This window comes from Drosophila biarmipes, chromosome 2R (assembly GCF_025231255.1).
Source record: "Drosophila biarmipes strain raj3 chromosome 2R, RU_DBia_V1.1, whole genome shotgun sequence".
Lineage (NCBI taxonomy): Eukaryota > Metazoa > Arthropoda > Insecta > Diptera > Drosophilidae > Drosophila > Drosophila biarmipes.
In genome coordinates, this window is record NC_066615.1 from 20623497 (window position 1) to 20645298 (window position 21802).

The following is a 21802-nucleotide window of genomic DNA, read 5'->3' on the forward strand; positions in this document are numbered from 1 at the left end:
CGGTGAAAGTCCTGAAAAACCAGAGAGCTGCGAACAAGTCGCGGAAATTTATGGGGAATTAAATAACAAAAGACATCTTTAAGGAGCACTAGAGGAAAAGTTTCTCCGCCGTAACAACAACAAAAAAGCAGGCCGGTCGTGACCTGGGAAAAGGGAAAGCGGATTGGACTGGAGTGGTTTGGGCTCGGAAAACTCCCTGCGGTTCTAGGGCTCTGCGTGGGACACTTTTTGGGGAGATTAATTGGTTTGGCCGCAGGCACAAAAGGTGAAATCGGAGTCACAACTTAATCTTATTCACATCAAACAAATCGCTGGACCATTTTTTGGGGCCTTTTTTTCGGCTTGCAAATTCCTGAAACAGTCGTTCGATTTAAAAAGCCATTGCGGAACCCTTTGAAGCATTTTGGGGTCCTAGATTGATCTAGAATTGAGATATGATTCGTGCTTTTTGTGACGATTTGCTCGAGCCTTGGCTTACCCTTTGTGTGATTTATTTGCAACTGGAAGGGCTAAAAATACATTGGTTTTTAGAGGAATAGGTGATGAATAATGTAGGGTAAGTTTCTACTGCCCTAATTATTTGATGAATGTTGAATTAATGTTATACATTTATTTTATGAGATATTTAGAAGTGAGAGATGAGGTCCTTTAAAGGTAAATAATAGTTTTACTTACTTTTTACTAAGTTTGTTTAAAAATAACCTGTATTATTACTTTTTAACTGTATTATACAGTCTTGTAAAAATTAAGAGGAGCAGATATATATTTTGTCTCTTGCAGTACTCTTTTGAAATTAAAAATGATATCATAATTATTCCCAGTTTCTGGTTTCAATGACTGAATGTGAATTCGTTAATGGCTCATTAGATGTGGCCTTTGAACCAATGAACTCATAAAAGATACTTGTGATGATGATGTCTGTCAAATTTGATACTGTACTTAAACCCGTCCCAAGAAGCCACATTAACTTTTCATCTCGTTTCCAGAATCAATTTCCGGCCATTTCGAAGATGATTTTGTGGGCGTAAGTGTCATTGAAATGTGCCATCACGTCAATCAGCTTAAATCGGACGCACATTTGTGCCATTATTTACTGGAAGCCTTTCCTTTTTTGTCTCTAGCCGGGGGACTTGCCGCAGATTCGACAGATACAGAAATTAAATTAACTCATGAAAATGTCGAGCGCGTCGGGCGCGCGTTGATCTGGCAGTTACGTGCCGAGGATTTGCCTTTTGGAATCTGGAATCTGGAGTCCTGAGTCCGGAATCCCGCGGCTGCGACTCCTTTTGCATGTCCTGGCGACAGACGCTATCGTTTTGGCCTGGCAACCAACCCAGGAGCAGAGGCATCGGCCACTTCCCTTGTACTCCTCTGTTTATTTTCCCATCTTTCGCTGCTCATTTTTGAAAAACCAGCTTCGGGTGCTCATTGCGGCATTTCAGCGACCACGTCAAGTTGTCATCAAGCCAAGTCGAGTGCTTATCCCGGCTTTATTAACTGTCCAAAGTGTTTGTCGCCCTTCTGCGGCTAGTCCTCTGCCTTCTCTCGGCATCTTGACTTTATTTTTCTGCTTTTCCTGCTTCTCAGGTCTTGGATCTCGGATTTCGAGCTATTTTTTTCTCATTTTCTGACGATTATTTTTGTTACTTTTAAATTTAGTCTGGCGGAAATTTAATTGTGGCTTCCTTTCGCATCGGAGCTCTACGGTTTATTCGCGGTCTAATTAGCAGAAACTGATAAAAATTACGAACAGGCGATGCGAGCAGCAACTTTAAGAACACCTGGTTATGCAAAATGTTGTATGGTCCCACAGATAGATTGAAAAGTAACTCAGAGCAATACAAAGAAGACTCATAAGTAACATAGCACTTTAGATACAGTCATTTCCTTAGCACGTCACAAGGCAATCATGTTTATAGTTTAAATTAGTGATTTTGAACATTAACAAAGCATCTAGAATTTGATTTTTTTTGTATTGTATTATATATTATATTTTATTTACAATCTGTTGGTAAAAAGAATGAAATGCAAATTCGCTCCTTTTAAAAATAATTTCAGTTGGTTTTAACTTATTTATGCTATTATTTCTGGAAATTAATATATTCGATTACTATTAATTTACGCATCGATGATTTTTGCGGGTATTATGGCTGAATGTTTTGACACTTCAATCCGAGGTAAAATTAAATTAAATATTGGCTTATGTTCCTGGCATCGTTTAGCATTTATTTAATTACTAGCTCATCCCACATTATCCAGGCTGTCAGTTTTAAGGGATTAAAAGCTGTGTTTATCTATAAATAATTGTCTAAACGTTGTAACCTATTTAAAGGTTGTTTAATTTCATGACTCCTAAATAAGAGTCTTAATAATTTAGTTTATTTACTCGAAATGGACAAACTCTATTACTTTTAGGCAGACTTCATTCAGCCAATTAAAAGGCCATAACAAAGAGTGTTTAATTCAACAGTCCTGGCTAAACGGCCATTAATATTAATTTAAGTTAGACAAGCGCCAAGTTTCCTGACACTTCAAACCCACAAAAACAAATGCCGGGTCGTAATGAGGAGCAGAACAACACCGCTACATGCGAATAAAAACAGGCCCAAAGACAAACACGGCAATGGCAATAACAATAATAACAGAATGGGCCCATAAGATATATGGGTGGGTGGGTTTTGGTCGGGGGAAATGGAGAAACATTGGCGTGGTAAATAAATAAAACGATTTCAGGCGCATATGTAAACACAAAGTCCTCAAGGTGCAAAGCACGGCATCTTAGCGGCATTCCCAGTGTGAAAAGCATGGTTTTCCAGGGAAATGGGGGCCCAGGCCCAAGGAAATGGATGGGGCACTGGCGTGACGAAGGATGGTGCTCGCTAATCGTAAATTGCCCTGGCATAGCACTAATCTACACAAGCACACACGCATATACACATATTAGGGGCATAAAAATTGGCACTCAATAAGCATGAGGGCACTTTGGGGCCACTCACACGCTTTTCCACCCGAATTTTCCACCTCCCTGCACGTAGCCACACATGCACATAAATATACATGTGTTTATGCGTGGGCGTTTTGTCGCCAAGGGGCTTGAATTTTCCTCGGCGACGCTGACGGCATATTCTGGATGTCAGATCGTGCGACCTCTGGGTTCACCGCACAGCCCACGCATCTGGCCTGCATTCCAAATGCCTAATAGGATACAAATAATAAGCATAAAAGGTTCATTGAGTGGGCAAATATGTTAATGACAGCCTTAGATGTTGTCAGTGGGTTAATTAAAATAAATAATAGGTTACGGACCGTATTTCGCTGCCCTTAGCAAGTCTGATTTATTCTGGCTTCCGATTTAATATCTCTTAATTGTGTAATGGACAAGTTACTTAAGTATTTGTGCGAAAATATTGGTTGAATAATTTCCGCTGATTTCCACATCAATAGAAAGATAAAAGGACTAAAAGCCACCCCAGCGTACCTAACAAACATTTTTGATGAAATATTCTTTCACATACCTTTTGTAGGCGAGTAAAAAGTTTAACACTTCTGTTAAAGACTCTTCCAACTCTCGAAATTGCCAAAAGCCCAGCACATATTTTATCGACACAATAAATAAATAAACTACATAAATTGATAAATGACACAATTTACCCAGCAATGCAAATGGCATTTTTATATCTCAAAGACCTACCATCAATCACGAATCAAAAAGCAGTAATCAATGAACAAAACTCTCAGTTTAACAATGATTTATGTTAATGGGAGTGGTATATATTAAATTGCTTTTATATAGGCCCTTTAAAAAATACATTTAATTCCCCATAATAGTAAATGCGCTTGAATAAGCCCAAAAATATTCAACAAAGCTAAGTTTATAACCCAACAGCCGGAGAGCTAAACCAACTGGCAGCTCGAAAATCACCACCTGCTGATTTATTTATTAACTTGGAATTATACAAGCGTGCCAGGAACTTCAGTGACCTCTTCTGGTTCGTATTAATGGTCACTGGACCTGGACAAACCTCTTCCTGCTCCTCCTTCTCCACCGCACTAAACCTCTGCTGTGAGTCTATTTTAAGCATTTACGGCCAACGGTCAAGAGGCAGGCCATCGAGGAGCTGGATGGTGCTCCATCCACCCTCAAAATCCACATATACCATCCCCCTGGGAGACCGACTTTAAGCTCCTTCCGGGAGCAATCACAGTTGGCGGTTTGGCAAATGCCACGGGAGCCACCCACGCTCGGTTGGCCACAGCCAAGTGTAATCCTAGAGCGCTCCCCCACTCCCGCTCTGGCGAGGCAGTGATTTTTGCCAGCTAATTGCCGGGGAAGCAGGACAAACTTCCAAATCCGACACCCGGCTCCCAGCCGGAGACGTCATTATTAGGCGAAGAGGTGGCACTGAGAGGAGGAGCACCTGGCATTTGAGCCCGCTTTGACATTAAGCATACGCCTCGTGAGGCACAGAGTACTGGAATTTAATTAACTTGCACGGCAGAGAGGGCGGCATTTGAGAACTCGACAATTAGTCAGGTATCGGCTTGGGTTTCCCTGCCAGCACAAAGTTTTCACATGAAATGCTCTCGAAGGACCCAGTAGCACATATCGCAGAAGCATCATTATCAGCACTGGAAAATTGACACCCCAATCGATGGGGGCTGATGTGTCAACCCCAGTTTGGGGTGCGTAAACCAAACAGCCCACGCGTGTTTGAATTTGGCCCCAAAAGTGAGCCACTGGGCCACTCAACCCGTCGAAAGTCACGAGTCCTTTTCCCGCCTGAGCCAATAGTAAAAAGGACATTCGCCCGAATCGTCACATTCGTACGCTTAACTGAATGGGACAGCCGCAGAGATTAAACTGGTCCCCCGATTTATGCTTTTCCCAATTGACAGAACAAAGACGGGCCCAGGAATTTCCATAAAGCTGCCAAAAGCCGCCGAGAATCCTTTCCTTGGCCTCCCTTTGTCTTGAGTGCTCCAGAGGTCAAAAGGTTTTGAACAACACTTCGGATGTGTTTGGAATATGCTAATGGTTTCTGTAAACGTTTATCTGTAAATTATATCAAAGTTTTATTTATTTGCTAAGAATCTTTTTGTTTTCTTCAAGATTTATGTATAAAACATGCCCTTTAAGCTTTTTCATAAGTCCCCTAGCCTAAGTAAAGTAGAATTTATGATTTATTCAATTTATATATAATTCACAAAGGCTTTATTTCCTGTATAAAACCTCTAATAACTATAGAAGGGTCAAAAGGTTTTGAATAATCCACAATATATGGGTTACGAATATTTCAATAAATTCTTTGATTTTCTGAAACGATTCTTTGTAATTTAAGTAAAATGTCTGCCATTCTAGCTTTATTTATTCGCTAGTTTCATCTTTTCTGCCCTAAGATTTATTCACCAAAAAGTCTCTTTAATCTTTTCCATAAGCCTCTTGGCGCAAACAGAGGTCAAATTCCGATTTATTCAATTTGTAGTTCACAAAGTCATTAAACCATTTTTGATGTCCATTCGAATTCCTTATTTTCCCCAACTCATAACGCAAGTGTCCAGAGCTGGCACTTGTCTAATTAATTTCCATTTCAATTTTAGTTTTTGTATCGGGCCGAATCGCTGGTCAGAGTTGGCAACTTTTCCTTTTGGGCCAACAAGCGAGTGGCGTCCAAGTGGCGAAGTTTGAGTCCTGATAAAATAAATCTCTTTTCTCGTTTCGTTGATTTTATTTGTTTTTTTAGAGACGTGGGTTGATGGTGGTGTATTTTCGGCATCGAGAGGAAAAGTGAGGATGAACCCTTTTCAATCAAATTAGCCATAGTCAGTGGAGCAATGCCATCATAGTGGGCAGATGATGTAAATTCTCGATGGGATTATGGAGCGGGTTGAGCATGCTATGGAGTCGAGGGCGATAGAAATATTTGACTAGCAGCTGAAAACCAATTCTTTGAGATTGTACGATTGAGCTTGAAATTTTCGTAATTAATTAAAAAACACATTCGATTTCTGAATTCCCCTTTAAGACAGAATTTGTTTTTTTAAATATACTTTTATTATTTTGTTTATAAATGCTTTTTTTTTATGCTGCCTTAACAACCCTCCAGCTTTAAGAAAAACCCTCTTCAGAGCTCTAATATTTTGAGAAAACAAGAAAATAGACAGCTCACCGTGACCCACAAGTCGAATGGCAAACATAGGACATATGACTGACCAAGTGCCCTTTGACCCCCAGCTTTTTTGAGGACTTCGAATGTCAAAGTCGCCGAGGAGTGGAACACCAACAATTGCCCTCATTTTGCAGCTTTCCCTGGAATTGGCAGCTGTCCCGACATTGTTGCCGAAATGTAAAAGACAAACAGCAGAAATTTCGCTGACAACTTTGGCTAAATCATGGGTTGCTCATTTGTCAGCGGGCAGCAGTGGGTTAAGAGAGCGGGCGGCTGCCTGCCTGTTATGGGTTTTCACCGCCGTCAGCTGCATTGGCTGAAACTCTAGAATTGCGCCGCACCAAACTTCGCAGAAACTCTGGCAAACTTATGGACCAACAACCAAGTCGCAATTGAACAAAGTTGAGCCACTGGGAGCTTTTGTTTTCACTTCCGTTTCCGGTCGCTTGCATGCAAAATAATGACAAATCGCCGACTGAATTGTGTCTTAAGTACGTGTCTGTGGCCTGCTCTGGGGGAAATCTCTCCATCTCTCCATCTCTCTATTCTTTCCGGCTCACAAACATTTGCCAGGCTCTCGAGTTATGGCACTTGAAGGGGTCACATGTGTTTCCCCGACGCATCACGTATTATCGACATGCTAACGAGGCATTGTAATATGCATAACCGGGCACAATGGCTTCATAGTTTGTGGTCTAGGTTCCTGAATAATAAGGGGAATCAAAAAGTTAGCTACTCATTTAGCTGGTTATAATTTGTAAAATATATATCAATTTGGGAGTTTTGAAGGAATTTATTTTTCCAAAACAAGTACATATAGTACATCAATATAAACGTTTGAAATACCTATATTCTTTTTGGATTGTTTAACCAAACAAGAAAGTTTTCTTTACTTTTCACTCTTTTATTTTCAAAAATATTATTTGCAGTTCCTGCTCCATAGTTGCATACTTACAAAAATCATGCACAGTTTTTCCGCCACTTTACACAGAAACAAAGGGAGGCCTTAGCGAAGTAGACCACAAAAATCCAACGCCTGTAGCTGCTGCACTAAACTATCATTTTTCCACTTGACTGAACCAGTGCGGTTTTCATATTTATTTTTTTTGGGGAAAATGCCAGAGTTCAGACTTCTAAGCTGACTCCAAGGGAAATAAATAAAACCGAAAGAAAGAGAGTTGCCAAAAACTCGAGCTAAATTCCAAGCAAGGTTAAAATCACATATTAATAATTCAGCGAATGTAAAATGAAATAAATACGATTGGTAGTCGGGAAAAAAGGGGATTTGATAGGAGCAGCGGATAACTGACATAATAACGCCAAAACAAAGAAATCCCTTGCAGTCGTCGCAATCTGTAAAGCTGGGAAATTGCGTGAAAATCGTATTGTCTTGTCAGTGGCAGCTGCTGGGCTCTGCGAATAGATTAAAAAATATCAAAGCCAGTAGACAGATCCAGCAGACGGCACTTGGCATATTGCTGGCTTCTCCTTTTCGGGCTACAGGTGGGCAGCTGCGAGTCCCGAAGATGGGAGAGCCGCCTCCAGGCGGTTACATACTCGCCCAACCAGCTGAACAGTTGTCGCTGTCACAGCCCATCCTGGTCTCCGAACATGCCATCACATCATATCACATCATTTGCATATCTGCAGTCGCCGTGTTGCGCTTACATCACGCATCCGCAGCGTTGGCCCATGCAATCGATGCCCTGCGGGCGCCCCTGCTCCATCACCATTGCCATTCTCAGTCGCCTGCCAATCTTTGCTGGATCCCCTTCCTGGGAACCTCCCTTGGCACCACCCCCCAACGGAGAAAGCTTTTCTGCGGCACAGGGGCCATCTATCGTCAATCAAAGGATTCTGTTTTCTGGATCCCGAGCTCTGCCCTCCCTCCGCCGGACCATTTGGCTTTGTAATTTATTTGCCATGCTCGAGATTTGACTTAAAGTGGGTTATACCACACAATTTAGGCCGTGACATATGATAAGGGGAAGTCGACCTAATTTGTTCATCCCCACTTGGCACAAATTAGCTTTGAAGTTTTCCTAGTTGGGTGAGTGGATCTGGCCTTAGAATAAAAAAGGTTTTTTTAAAGGTGTAGAATGTTTTGACATTTTTCGGGCCTTTCTGTGAAAGATCAGTTCTCTAAAAATAAAATATTTAGTCATGTTTATTAAATTAAAGTTTATGTATTGGGGTTTATACTTTTGATCAATTTTCCTGCAAGTTAAAAATATGTGTTTTTTTTTAAATATAAAACCTGTAATTTTCCAACGAAGCTTTTCTTTGACTAGATGTTCAGGTCTTGACTAAGTTTTCGTTTATATGTAGTAAACTTTTGGATTGTCGTGTAAGATACATCTCAACATGTAAATTGAATGTAGATAATTCATTTGGTCGAAAATAAAGATACATATAACTAATAAACTGTTAAAAGTTGTTTGTTTTAAAACATTTTTTAGTGCCTAAATCTTATTTAATTTAATACTTCCTGATAAAGTTTTAAAGTATTAAATGAAAATACTCATTAATAAGTTTTATGATTGGAGCGATCCAGTTCGATTACGTTAATGGAGATTCTTAAAATATTTTTAGTTATTTTGCACCTTTTCTACATTTAAAGGTTCTTATATAATTTTTTATTATCTTTATATAATATATATATTTTATTTATATTTTTTGTATTATTTTTCAGGGTCCTTATAAATGTTGTTAATTAATAGTTAACTTATTAAACAATGCCACCGTTGGTTTAACCAACTCACTTCTTGGCCTCATGGGCGACAACAGCTGCCACGCGCTCGGAGACTCTCTTCCGGAGCGACTTACTCTCTGCACTTGTCTTGGCCAAAACGTGTTTTAGCCACTACGCTGGCCCGGCTCTTCTCTTGGCCGCTTGGCCGCCTGGCAGCCAGTCTTCAGTCAGTCTTCAGTTCGACTCGAAGCGCGTCTCAGCTCGGTTGTTGCCGCCGGTCGCCGATCAGTGATCTTTGGGCCAAGTGAATGTCTTTTCGATTGTAACCGAAATCAAAACAATATCGTCCAGTGGGTGATATGTAAGTGAGCCGTGCCACTCTGAGCCCGTCTCTTTCGCTCGGGATGCACCCGTCTCATTCGCGGCGGAGCAAGTGCGTCGGAAGATTCGCCGACAAGAGGGTTTCAATTTGAATTTCGGTCTTCGGCCATCGCTTTTCGGGATTTTCGTTGGATTTTACGTATGCAAAGAGCGTAGTCTTGGCATTACCGTTGTCTCGACGCGTCATAAAAAGTGACCACGCCTCCGCCCACCGCCCACCTCGCTGTAAAAAACCAATCGTTGATTATTTCCACGGAAAATTTCACTTTGCCTCGAAAGCTAGTTTTTGCATACATACTACAATTGACGGAGCTGCCTTTGGGCCCACCGGACCTGGCTTGGACTCGATTTCCCAAGCCCCGGCTATGCGAGTGGACCTCCACTTAACCCTGTATTAGACAGCATTGAGATTCTCGGGCGCGGAATTAACATAAAGCTTTACCCCCCGGCTGGCCTCCAATTAGAAACTGCCATAAATGCACAAGAACTGTGCAGCGAAGTCCATTCAAAGACTTAATTAAGAATTATTAATTATTTAATTGCCCTCACGCAAGCCAAGGTCGTTGGCTGATAAAATGCGATACGAGTGTTTGCCAGAAGTCTTGCCTTTCGAATAGAAAACACAAACTAATCAAGGAAAAAATCACATAAGTAATTGCAAGAAAAAGAAAAAATAGCGGAGTACAAACAAAAAAGCCAAGTTATATTATATGCTTTCGTGTTTATATAGCAAAGACAGATTCAAGGTGAATGTTGCCATTATTTTTTTGACAGAGCAACAAGTGAAAATTTATTGGGACTTTTTTGCTCGCGTGCTGAACAAGTAAAAAACCGAAAGAAACGTTGCCGAAAATCGACGCGAAATAAATGCCATTAAAGAGTAAATAAATTAAAAAACCAATTTGAGGTGTTGCAAAAAATAAATAATCAGTGACTAATTTGGAAAGGAAGAAATAAATAACAAGAGACTGCCTATACATGGTCTTTTCTTAGAATGGGAATCCCCAAAGGCTGATTTTTTGAATACTAAATCGGCTTCTATTTATTATAAATTCAGGCTTTCCAAGAAAAACAAAACAAAATGCTTTCTGTATATCATTTCTAAAGGTGATTTCTCGACCATTCATTTAGCTGATCCCCCCTTATAATTGCTCTTTAGGTGCCCAGACCTCAGCGCGGTCCAATGTCATTAACCATTTCGAGAACTTAGCCTACTCACACACAATTCTAGTTATCGATCATACGCAACGTTGGCGTTTTAGCCTTGAACTTTTCGAACGTTGGGTAGAATCCGCCGACAGAGACCGAAAAAGAAAGAAATCGCATTATTATTAATTACATTTTAACGGTAACTCCAAAACAACGCAAAATGTTTTGAATACCTTCCAGAAGAGGCCCAAACCCGTCCGACCCGTCCTACCAAAAACAATTTCTCGCTCTCTACCAAATTCGCCAGCTAAGCCATCAATAAAAAACGTATACGCAGCAGCAGCAAGAAAAATGCAAACACTGGACAGCAAATAATTTAACGATAATTTGCAAAGCAAAAGAAACAAAAGTTTAATAAGAAACCAGTCAAAATTACACAAAAAACCAGCCATATTTCGGATAAGGCTGTTTTTTAGAGGAGTAACGAAAATGTCTCGGTCGACGACGCAGTCGCTGCTCGGCCGCAGCCTCTTTTTCTTCGTCACCATCTGCGGCTGCTTGGCACAAGGTGAGTGAGTTTTACATATGATTTTCGGTGTTTTATGATCTCTTGTGCGGCGCAAGACAACGCAAAACCCAATTCAAGTCATATTCTTCGGCATCCTCAAGAAAACCCCAAAAGCCCCTCTGATTCACTGCATGCTAATTTATCTCGATGGCAGCGGCGGCTCTAAGCCGTGAGATCGGTGTCTCTTACAAGCCGGAACTCTCCGAAGGTCTGAATCCGCAGAACGACGACACTTAATGCGTGTTCAAAATTATAATCTCAGAATTAAAACCAACTGCCGGTGAATTGTCACGAAAAAAGCAACGGATGCTCAGTAGCAAAGCCCGAATAAAAACAAAAACACGTCTAAACTTCCGGAGAGTTAGCAGATGACAGCCGTGATTAAAGAAACACTTTTAGCTAACAACAAGAGTGTCTTACAAATAAGTACTTGATCAACTGGCAGACACAAATTTGGTTGCACCTGCAGTTGAGTTTCACGCCCTGGGGCATTCAGTATTTGACCGGCAAATGTCGACGGTTTTGGCCTTTTTCGGCAACCTTTTTAGGGGTGCACAGAGACATTTATTTATTTTTACTTTGTGGAATTTATAATTGCAATTTAGTGCGTATTTAAAAATATATTATCATTTTTCTACAGAGCCAAATAGTACATTTTTGTTTAAAAAGTATTGTATATTTAAAAAGGTACAACAAAAAAAAATATTTTTAGAAAAATAAAAATTTTGAAGTAAATGAGATTAATACTTATGTATATTGAGTATACTTTCGGATAACTTTAAATAGTTTGAAAAATAATAACACACATACAAACTCTTTTATTTAATCCTCAATCTATACTTTTATTTAACTTTTAGCTTAATTACAAATTTAAATTTTTTTGCGTGTATTTGCAATAAACTTGTATTTTTTGTATGGGCTCCTGCATTGACTTGACTTTGTTTTCATTTCTCCCCCGAAGTGTGTTAAAATGTCAGTAAATGTCAATAACATTTTTTTCGCCTCGAAGGCCTGCTTAAATACGGGGTTAACTGTTCGAAAGTTAAAGGAAACCGCTGGCAAAAAGAGTTCTTAACCCAGAATTCCGTTCCCCTAAGTGATTTTAAGGCTGAAACAGTGTCATTGAACTTGCGGCAGTGTCACGTAAACTTGACACAATATTTACACAATTACCACGAATCTCCATTTTCGAATTGATCAGCAGAAAAGCCGAACAAAAAGCAACAAAGGCCTGGGGAAAAAGAAAGAAACAAATTAAAACTAAATCTGTTGCATAAGATATCAATACCCAGCCTTTCTACTGGCCCACGGATGCGCAATCCGAGACGGAATCTTTTCGGGGCCCAAAGCCGAGAGACAAAGGCAACGTTAATAAAATTAACTTGCTAATGAAGCGATGATCACACCGCATCGTTTCTACGGGCCACATACATGGCACACTATATATTGGCTTAAATCATTTCGTAGCTGAAATCAAGAAATACAACTTATGGAAATCGACTAGCAGCATTTTTGTATGCAGAAACATTTTTGTCGCGCGTGTTTTCGAGCCAAAAGCAGAATGGGTAAACGAGTTTCCAGTTTCTCGGCGTTCCACTATGCAAATTAAACACTAAATACTAAAGATATACACATGTCTGCTTGTCGCTTTGGATATTTTGTAATATCGCGATGAAAACGAAAGTGAGGCCCGCCGCCGCCGCTCGACTTTGGGGGCCCCACACAGACCCTTCCAGCTGCCCTTGTTGTCGGTTTGTCGCCGGTTTCACTTTTCTAGTACTCCGCCATGCACATGTACCGAGTTGTTAACTCTATCGAATTAAAATAAATTCGCCGCCACTGCCGTTGTGCCGAAAGAAAGTGAAAGAAATGTACGAGTTTGTACAGCGTACCTGTGCACATGGCAAAGTTGCGGCACAAGTTTTGCGCTCGAGATCATAACAATAATAATGGCAACAGGTTGGCTGACTTTTACAGCAAATGGAAATGAATGAGTTTGAAGTCTAACTTTTAAAACTTCGAGATATTGAAATGTATTTTATATTTATTTCTAATAATGCTTGATCTTCAATATACATATATAGGCTTGATATTAAAGATTTTGTATTGTAAGATTTGCACTTTTAAGATGACAAATATTTGGAATATTGAAAAATATTTTTAAATTATAAGTATGGTTCGAAATCGTATTTTCTCCACTGTGACTAAATTCATTCAGTAGAAGTAAGACTGTATTTCGAATCAGATTTTGAGTCTTGTCCGAAACTGCGCACTTTTTTTTGAATTTGAATTGTCACACAGCCGTTACTTTTTCCAACTGGCCGAGCCGAACGTGACGCATTTCTTTGGCTTTATTTCGATGAACAAATCGCTCGGCCAGATGCAGAGTCTGTGGAAATAATTGCTAGTTTACATACTCATGTAAATTGGCATTTTCTGTGCGCCGTAATGATGGGAAACATGCCAATGACATTGTTGTCCAACTCGAGTCGAACATTATGGCAGTGGAAAGCGAATTTACATAGACAATGTGCGATTTTTGAGGCCTGAAAAGAAAAGCGCAGATTTTGCCAATGGCCAATTAAAATACATTCGCATTTCCACACGGTGCTCGGCATTATTTCCGCTCAGGTTAACTGCACTCCGACTTCGAAACGGGTTTTATTTTGGTGTCTGGTAAGCCAAAACAAAAACAGGTGCAACAACCGACTGGCCAGCGGCTTTTATATAATGGTCAGCTTTAAGAAAGAGCAATTCCTCAAATAGTTAATAGGCATTGCTAACATACTTCGGCCAGTCCACTGGTTTTCGATTTTGCGACAATTTTTCCGAGATCAAGTTCCTTGCAAAACCACCTGCGTTTCCACTTCATAAAGCTGTTGAACTCCATGGATTCCTTTAATGTTTAAAGACCCAGTGGGACTCGGCATAACCTAACATTTTCTTATTTGGCTCTCTTCCGGTTCCTTAAACGAAACGAGTTGGCAGTTCTCTTTTTAGGGATGATCCTCGATAAGATATGGCATATTTTAAAAAAGTTCTGGGTGTTAAGAAATTTAAATAAGAGTTTTATAATGTTATTTTCAACAAAAAGCCCAAAAAATCCATCGATTTCTATAGAAATTTAAAATCAGTTGGCATAACTTTAAAAATAATTGATTGAATTTCCTCCTCCCTTTCCTAAAGGAGATCTAATCTTTCATGTTTATTTTATTTTAGTTGTTTTATTACTATTTTTGGTTGTCTAATAAACTTAAGTACGTTTTAAACTAAGTTGGCAGCATCATTATTTTCCTTTTTTAATTTTGAGGACACGATGCGACATTTTGCCAAGACAAAAGCTTTCGGAATCGGGAAAAATATCGATCTTCAGAGTAAAAAACATTTGATTTGAATCGGCTGACTTCGTTAATTTGTTTAAATTTCACTTTTGGCATTACAAATATTTGTAATATTTATTCAGCAAATTGTTGCTTGCATCCCTGGATCAACGTGGCCCAAGTTGGCAGCGCTGTTAAACTTTTAATTCTGTTTGCTGATTTTACGCACAAAAAATGCCCAGCGCCGAAGGCTCCAGAAAACCCAGCTCGCGTGGCAAGGATAAGTGCCAGAACTTCGTGATCGAAAGGTTCATCGGGAAGCGTTTTCTGCGCGGACGACCCCAGTACCTGGCAAAATGGGAGGGCTTCACCGTGCAGGAGTGCACCTGGGAGCCGCTGGAGAACTTGGCCAATTGCATGTCGCTGGTGGCGGATTTCGAGGCGGAGCTCTTTCAGCGGAGCCAGGAGCAGAACAAGCACAAATGAAAATGGAATACTTTTAAAGCCCATAGTGTACTACCAATAAATGCTTAATGCTTGTGCATGGAGGCTTAAAGTTACAAAGGTGTTTATAACCAGGGCTGGAAACTTCTACCATAATTTCCCCAGTATTACTGTGCTAAATTATTGACAATTGTTTATGATTTCAACATGTGCTAATTCATAAAACAATTTAATTTAGCCATTCAATAAATAGTATTTTTATAAAAACGGCGATCCAAGTTTAAAAAATACCAAAAGCTTTGCCATCCCTACCGCCATTTTTAGCGAGTTGGCAGCACCGACCAGGTTATTTATTTAAGGCCATTGGATTTTCCGCTCTTTTCCTCGGCGTCCTTTCAGCGAACAAGATGTCTCTTAGCAAGATGTCTCGCGGAGATCAACGCCACAAATCCAATCCTCACCAGGGAAACGACCGTGTCGAAAATTTTGCCGACGAATATGTTGTGGAGAAAATTCTCGGTAAGCGCTTCTACCATGGGCGTCCCCAGGTGCTGGTGAAATGGGTCGGTTTACCGGACGAGGACAACTCTTGGGAGCCGATGGAAAACGTCGCCAACGCCATGCGCCTCCTTTGCGACTTCGAGGCGGAGCGCTACAGACTGAAGGAGAGCGCGCTGGCGACACTCAAGAAGGACTTACCGCTTAGTCCCAGCACCAGCGCAGTGTCTCTGGTTGACCAGAGTCCCAAAAGAACTTCCAAACCTGAAATGAAATCCAAGGGAAAGCAGGATAGCACTTTATCCACAGTTGGTGATGAAGAATCGAAAAAGAAGTTTCAAGGAAAGTGGAAAGGTAGTCGCCCACCCGCCACACCTAAACAAAGTAATAATAGCACACCCAAAGCCTCTAAGGAGCTGCCGAGCTGTAGCCATTCTGGAAATGTATCCAAGGCGACCTTCAACGAGAAACGTCTGGAAACACCAAAAACTGGAAAGACGCCCAGCGCTGCCGGCCTCCAGCGCCACTTCAGAGTTCTAAACTTGAGCGAATCCAGTGATGAGGAGACCGAGGCGGCAACGTCTTTGGACTACCAACGAACTAGTTCTCCCAAGCTGAGCTTACCAAAGCCTCGTTGCCCTCTAGCTTTCCCTGAGGATGCACCACAGATGGCACAACCCATTGCCCCAACTGTGCCGCAACAAAAAGAAGCGGAAGACCTTGAGAATGCCACCGAAGATTCAGTTTCGGACAGCTCCTCGTCCGACTCTTCATTGGCATCATCATGCAACAGCACGTGCTCATCGGGATCCTCCAGTTCCAGATCCAGATCTTGTAGCTCATCATCAACTTTGTCCGAAGGCCCACCACCAGCTCCTGAGAAAGCTTCACTGGACAGTATAAGAAAAGAGGCTCGTAAGTGGGACGCCGAAAAGCGGGTAGCCAAATTTAACGATCTTAATCCGAAAAGTGTCAGCCCCAATATTGTTACCAGTGACACTACACAGGCAGTGCCTAAAAAGATTCGTCGGCAGAGTTTACAGGAATACCAGCCACCTGTCGAGGATCCCATTGATTCAGAACTGCAGCGCGTAAGAATATACTTTTTTTCATTAAGGAAATCAAACCAAAACTACTGGAAACAGTTACGAAGTAAATTAGCATTGTAAAAGCCTTTTATGTATTCTCCTTAAGGAAGCAGTTTAAGTCTAAGTAACGTCACAGTTGTCTATTTAGCATTGGTTTGATCTCCCTGAGCAAAAAATAGGTCCTCTAGGATAACTCGGTTTTACCGACACAGATACACGGCAGTCTAAGCCAGCAGCAGAGCAACTGGGGCCTCCCCGAACCATCATTGAAGCCACTAGAAAAGCAAGAAAAATCTGGAAAGTCAGCGGTGCGGCGCAAGAAACACTCTACAAACAAGGAGTTGAGCATGCTTCTCGCAGACCAGCAGGAGCGTGCTCTATCTCAGCCTGTCAAGTTGGACATTAAGGATGAGCCGATGTCGCCACCGCTGGAGAAGTTCGAGGGCTTGGTGCGCAACAATGCCAACACGACCCCGCGCCCGAGGAGCAGCCAGGTCTCGCAAGTCGGAAAGAGTCGCGACTGGAGAATGCCGGAGCGCAAGGCACCCTTCGGATTGAGCCGCGGCCTGGAGCTGGATAAGGTGCACAACAGTTTTCAGGTGCACCAACATCTCTTCCTGTTCGTCACCTGGAAGGGCTGCAAAACTATGGACACAGTTCTAATGGATGACCTCAAGAAGGCATACCCATTGAAAGTAATAGAATACTTCCAGGGCTTGAAGAGACGTGCCCATAAGTAAAGCAGATGCCTAGTACCTAGTGAGTTGTGGCATCATTTGATGTTGGCCCTGTGCCCATAACCTTAAACGCAAGCTTCCGCTCCCGACCAGCTTCAGTTTCTTCTTCATAACTTTACAGTTCGACGCTCGCAATATTCGAGCCATGAGCCATGAAAACTTCGCGTTGCCTTCGGGTCAAGATAAATGCCATCGAAAAAGAAAAACAGAAACGAAAACGAGGCATCATCCGGTCGGTCGGTGGCGGATCAACTTGTTCGATTCGTTTCCCTGTGCAATGCACCTGTATCTGCATTTTCCTCTCCTCTTCTTGGTAAGCCATTGATAACTTCAATGCTAGCCATATGACAAATTGCTTGCCTATATTGGGGTTGCACTTAAAACATGCTTCCTCGTTGATTTACGACTGTAACCACAGAGATTTATGAGTAGTTCTTGGTCCGAAATGTAAGATGTCTTTATAGCCATGGCTTATAGAGTTAAGAACAGTCTATTATTGGCACACGTGTATCCCGAACACACTTATTGCCTTCTTTTCTTTCCGCAATTGTAGATTTCAAGCTGGAGATCAGCTAGCGAAAATTATGAGGCTCCACACTCTGGGTTTTCGGTTTCCATTTGGCTTATCTGTCGCATCTGTTGACAGCTGCTAGCTGCTTCGCTTTGAACTCGGCGACTTGGCAACATGGTCTTTTTCGTCTGGATAGACCGGGCCAACTCCCTCGCAAAGGCAGTGGGCGTTTAAGAGGCTCCATGGTTCATTCAACCCGAGCGGAGTCGGATGAAGTCACCAACCCAAATTGTGATTCTGTACAGATGCAGTCTGTTGCCTTAATGGCGTATCTCATAGCTGTAACCTTCAATCAGACACAAGTACTTACCTGTACTATACTGTACGCAAGCCAGAGCCACTAAGGCGACACGCACACCTGGGGAGGTGGACACACCTTTGTGGGGCACACGCTAACGCCACCAACTGGACCCGCCAGCTAATGGACTAATGTGTCCATTTATTGCTGTCTTGTGTAATTTCAATGTCATTTGTTAGCTGTTTAAGGCTAGCTGATTGCACTTTTAAGCCATTTTCACCGGTGGATTTCATCGCAGATCATAGTTTGGTTCCTCGGATTAATGTTTAGCTTCGCATGCTTATAAAAGTCTGGCTTTATAGCCAGTTAAATTAGTTGTTAGGTGTCTATAATTCGTTTTACTGCGGCTTAAATGACTTGCAGCTAATTTACATTGTATAATTTCATTAATTTGAAGGGTTATGGTTGGGGTCTTGACCCTAAGACTACATTTTAAGGGTTTTACTTCTTTTATTGGCGATCGTTTTGTTATTTTAAAAGTTAATTAAATATTTCTAGGAGACTCGTTAGTTATTTCAGTTCTAAAAACACAATTTGTATTTCAGTCTTATTTTAATTTATTCACATGATTAAGTGTATCTAGCGCCAAGGCGTGTTCGAATTCTGTTTGCTCCATTGGTCTATTATTATTTTTTTTTTTTTTTTTACTCATTTTTACCTTCCTGATTTCTGGGTTGCCTTCGACTTTGGCGTTCATTGATTTATGTGTGTTTGAATTAGCCGTCCATGGCATTTGCCATAATTTCTGTAGCTGCAACATGATTTTCCACCCATTGTGGTCGAGCATACACATATGTGAGGGATTTCGAGGTATGGTTGATGTAAGGTAACATGGAAAAAAGGGAAATTCATGCCTCACAAACCTATTAATCGTTTACAAAAATTTCCACTCATAATTGGCCTACCAAAAATATTCAAATTGCCTATCAAATGTCAAATCATCGAAAGCAATTTTAATTCCCATCGCTCAGGCAGCCCAAAAATTTAAAAATATCCGGATTATGAAATTTCTTGGCTGCAACCATACAGTATTTCTTTATCAGGCAAAATTTGCATTTAATTTCTGCCGCCACAACAGCGACGTATGTGATAATTTTCTCGCTCGTTTGACCATTTTTGGCTTGGGATGTAATTACGCCCAAGGCGGCAGCAAGTAACCAGTAACAACAGCAACACCAACAGGCAACCTCATTTATGACGCTTTGCATATGGTAAACAACAAATCAGAAACAGAAACAAAATGTGTTTCTATGTTGGTGGTGGTCTGTAGTTGGGTTGTTGTAATGCAATTTGTTTAACGCTTCGTTTATTACCAAAAACAGCAACGAACGCATTTCTTGGCCTGTTGCTTGTTGCCTGTGTGGATGTTGTTTTGTGGTTGTTGGTCGTCTGGGGCCAGCAGCAACATTTTGGGTCGCGTAGGTTGCGGGGCAATACTTTAACATGCAGTCATATGCAGAGGTCCCTCTTTCATGCCCCTCATCTCTATTTTCACTGCTGTGCATTTTCTCTGCAATTTTCCCGGGCCGCATCCCATGTCCAAGTTTGTTTTTCAAAAAAGAGTGGGTGTGTTTTCCACTGTTTGGCTGGCTTATTTATGATTTCGTTTGACAGTTTAATACACCTGGTTGTTTGTGTTGGCACGAGTCACAATTTGCTGCCGCTGCTTGGCATCTCTTGTGTGTGCGCCTTGTGCCCCTGGGTTAGGGGTTATTGGAACAGCAATTATAGGTAGTTAAGGTGGCCCATTGCGGCTGCATTTGTTACACCAACAACAGCTGCCGGAGATGCGGTTAGATTGCCCAACGTTGTGGCGCTTTATTGGATACAAAAATAGGTTGGCTCCATTACAAGAGCTGATTGATTGTTGATGGATATTTATCATGTGGTTCGGATCATCCATGGTGAAGTGAGACAAAAGTTATTAGGTTTTATAAGTGGCTGGCTTGTAGATTATCCCTGTGTATCCCATTAGATTCAAGAAGCTAATAACGTCTTCATCTCTTATTTGTCTGCCTAAAAAGCCTAAACATGAACAGCTAACACCCTTTTCTTATTTCCTACCACTTTATCTTTAAATACCTTAAGCCGTTGTATCTGTTAAACCAAATGACCTCTGAAAACTAGTTCAGCTCCAAGCCTTTCTTTGCCCAAGTGCATCCCCATCTCCAACGACCTTGCTTTGTTTCATTCAAGCTTTTAGCTCTTTCGCTTTTATGTTGACCACTCCCCAAGAACCTGACCCAGCGGGCCTTCTCTTCATGTTAATTTCACGCCCGTTAAAACAATTAAATTTGCCTTTGTTTATCTTTTTATGACTGCTATTATTTTCGTTTGTAGTGCAACACTGAAATTAGTTTATGTAGCCATATAAAAATGTGTTATTCATGTCGTTTTCTTTTGTTTATTTTCAGGTATGTACAATTTTTGACCAACGCAGGGAATTCTCAGCGAAAAACATCATCTCGACTTCAAGTTCAAGGTCGTATCATTAATCCAACGGATATACAAATACTCTATTCGTTATGAGCACACAAGTAAGAATCCCCAATGTGTGATACTATGTTTTATGTTTTGCGTACATGTAGAAGCATGTACTCATCAATGGTTTCAATGTTAAAAGTAATCTGATACCCAAACTTAATGTCTAATAAACCATGTTTGATTTTCGCTTGACATCTGATACTCGCGATGTCTTTGCCTGCCAAAGAGGAATTCAAACCCGAAGGTCGAGCCACTTCTGTCCACGATCCACTGAACTAAACCCATATTATAAGCAATATCTTGTTCTAACCACACCGAAGTGAACTTTCATTGAATTGGTTGAGGCACTTGGCTTAAATGTCACTGGGCGGTGAGCCAAAATCGAACTTTAGCCAAGCCGCCGAAGTTGTTGACATTTTTGTTTGACTTTTTGAATTATTTCCAGCATCGCCCCACAAACCTCTGCAATTATCTGGCACTGGTATTTCTTTTGTGGCTCGTTCGGGGTGTGTTCTGGGCGAAGGAGAGACTCGACTCCATTGATAAAATGAGTTTTGTATGTTAATTTGGCAAGCTCCACTGCATTCTTCGAATCGAGGTGGAATGTTGTGCATTGTGGATGGAAAGTGGGCGCTCGTGTGGTGGGCGGAATTTTGGGTATTGCCCAATTGTGAGTCACTTTATTGCCAAGAATTTGTTGGGTATATATTGTGGCCTTAAATAAGCTGAGGTTTAATTCCATTTCTGCGTTGATGAAAATTTGTGTACGATTAAAGAACGAAAACCATTTTCTATGTATGTATACACGTTTAATTTCCTCATCTTTTCCACCTCTCATAAGCTTATTTTGATTGCCGATGCTCTTTCTCCTCGCAGTGTTTGTAACACTGCACAATTTCTCATTAATCACCGACTTCCAGAGCTTCGGCTTTGTTGAGACTCGCTTTGTAGGTTGGTTTTTTTCGCGTTTTCCTATGGGCTAGCTACACCCACGATTTCCGCACTTGTACAAAAATGCGTCTATACCCTTTTTATTTGTGTTGCTTTGCACAAATGTTCGAGCCATGAGTCAGCGTCGAAGCAAAAACTAAGGCAAGACTTCAAGCCCCTGTCGATAGGCCACGCCCCATCGAAGTGCATTGAACGCATTTACTTCTCGCTGCCTCCCCGCTTCGCACTCGATTTTCCATGCACATTTTCGCTTTTCTTTTTAATTGGGATTTCTGACTCGGGCTCTGGCTTTTCCTCGACTCGACTCTGTTTTCCCTGGCTTTGCATTCGCTCCGTTTCGTTTCACTTTCGCGTCACTAGCTTGTTGCAACTGTGCCAGTCGACTCTGCTCCGTCGTTTTTTAGTTTTATGGCTTCCAAGTCCGTCTGGTCAAGTCGGTTTAGGTGGTCACTTT

General features: G+C 41.3%; 3 protein-coding genes across 6 annotated transcripts in view; all 3 read left to right on the top strand.

The window, feature by feature from the left end:
- The first annotated feature begins 9097 nt into the window (after window positions 1–9097).
- Window positions 9098–21802, top strand: part of LOC108022697 (mucin-5AC) — a 37010-nt gene continuing 24305 nt past the window's right edge. Inside the window, exons 1-2 of one of the 3 annotated variants that reach the window (XM_017091771.3) lie at window positions 9098–9220; window positions 10630–10957. In XM_017091771.3, the coding sequence (XP_016947260.1) occupies window positions 10879–10957 (79 nt within the window). In that variant the 5' untranslated portion in view covers window positions 9098–9220; window positions 10630–10878. Of the gene's footprint in view, window positions 9221–9930; window positions 10958–21802 lie in introns of those variants that run through there. The other 2 variants (XM_044091825.2, XM_050887333.1) reach the window with 2 other exon arrangements.
- LOC122818158 (chromobox protein homolog hpl-1) lies at window positions 14421–14898 on the top strand. Its single transcript, XM_044091827.2, has one exon. It carries the CDS (start codon window positions 14512–14514, stop codon window positions 14761–14763), a length of 252 nt encoding a protein of 83 aa, XP_043947762.1. The 5' UTR covers window positions 14421–14511; the 3' UTR covers window positions 14764–14898.
- LOC108022062 (chromo domain-containing protein cec-1) lies at window positions 15062–20596 on the top strand. 2 transcript variants are annotated; one of them, XM_050887334.1, is made up of 3 exons: window positions 15064–16310; window positions 16520–16888; window positions 20328–20596. In XM_050887334.1, exons 1-3 carry the CDS (start codon window positions 15129–15131, stop codon window positions 20406–20408), a joined length of 1632 nt encoding a protein of 543 aa, XP_050743291.1. In that variant the 5' UTR covers window positions 15064–15128; the 3' UTR covers window positions 20409–20596. The 2 variants fall into 2 exon arrangements, with proteins under 2 accessions (XP_043947761.1, XP_050743291.1); XM_044091826.2 differs by lacking the exon at window positions 20328–20596 and having other exon boundaries at window positions 15062–16310; window positions 16531–16809.

Bases quoted from the DNA above. Each gene is read 5' to 3' on its own strand.
- LOC122818158 (XM_044091827.2), top strand. From the start codon at position 14,512: ATGCCCAGCGCCGAAGGCTCCAGAAAACCCAGCTCGCGTGGCAAGGAT.
- LOC108022062 (XM_050887334.1), top strand. From the start codon at position 15,129: ATGTCTCTTAGCAAGATGTCTCGCGGAGATCAACGCCACAAATCCAAT. The intron at 16,311-16,519 runs GTAAGAATATAC...TTACCGACACAG, and splicing joins TTGATTCAGAACTGCAGCGC to ATACACGGCAGTCTAAGCCA. The intron at 16,889-20,327 runs GTGCACAACAGT...GTTTATTTTCAG, and splicing joins GCGGCCTGGAGCTGGATAAG to GTATGTACAATTTTTGACCA.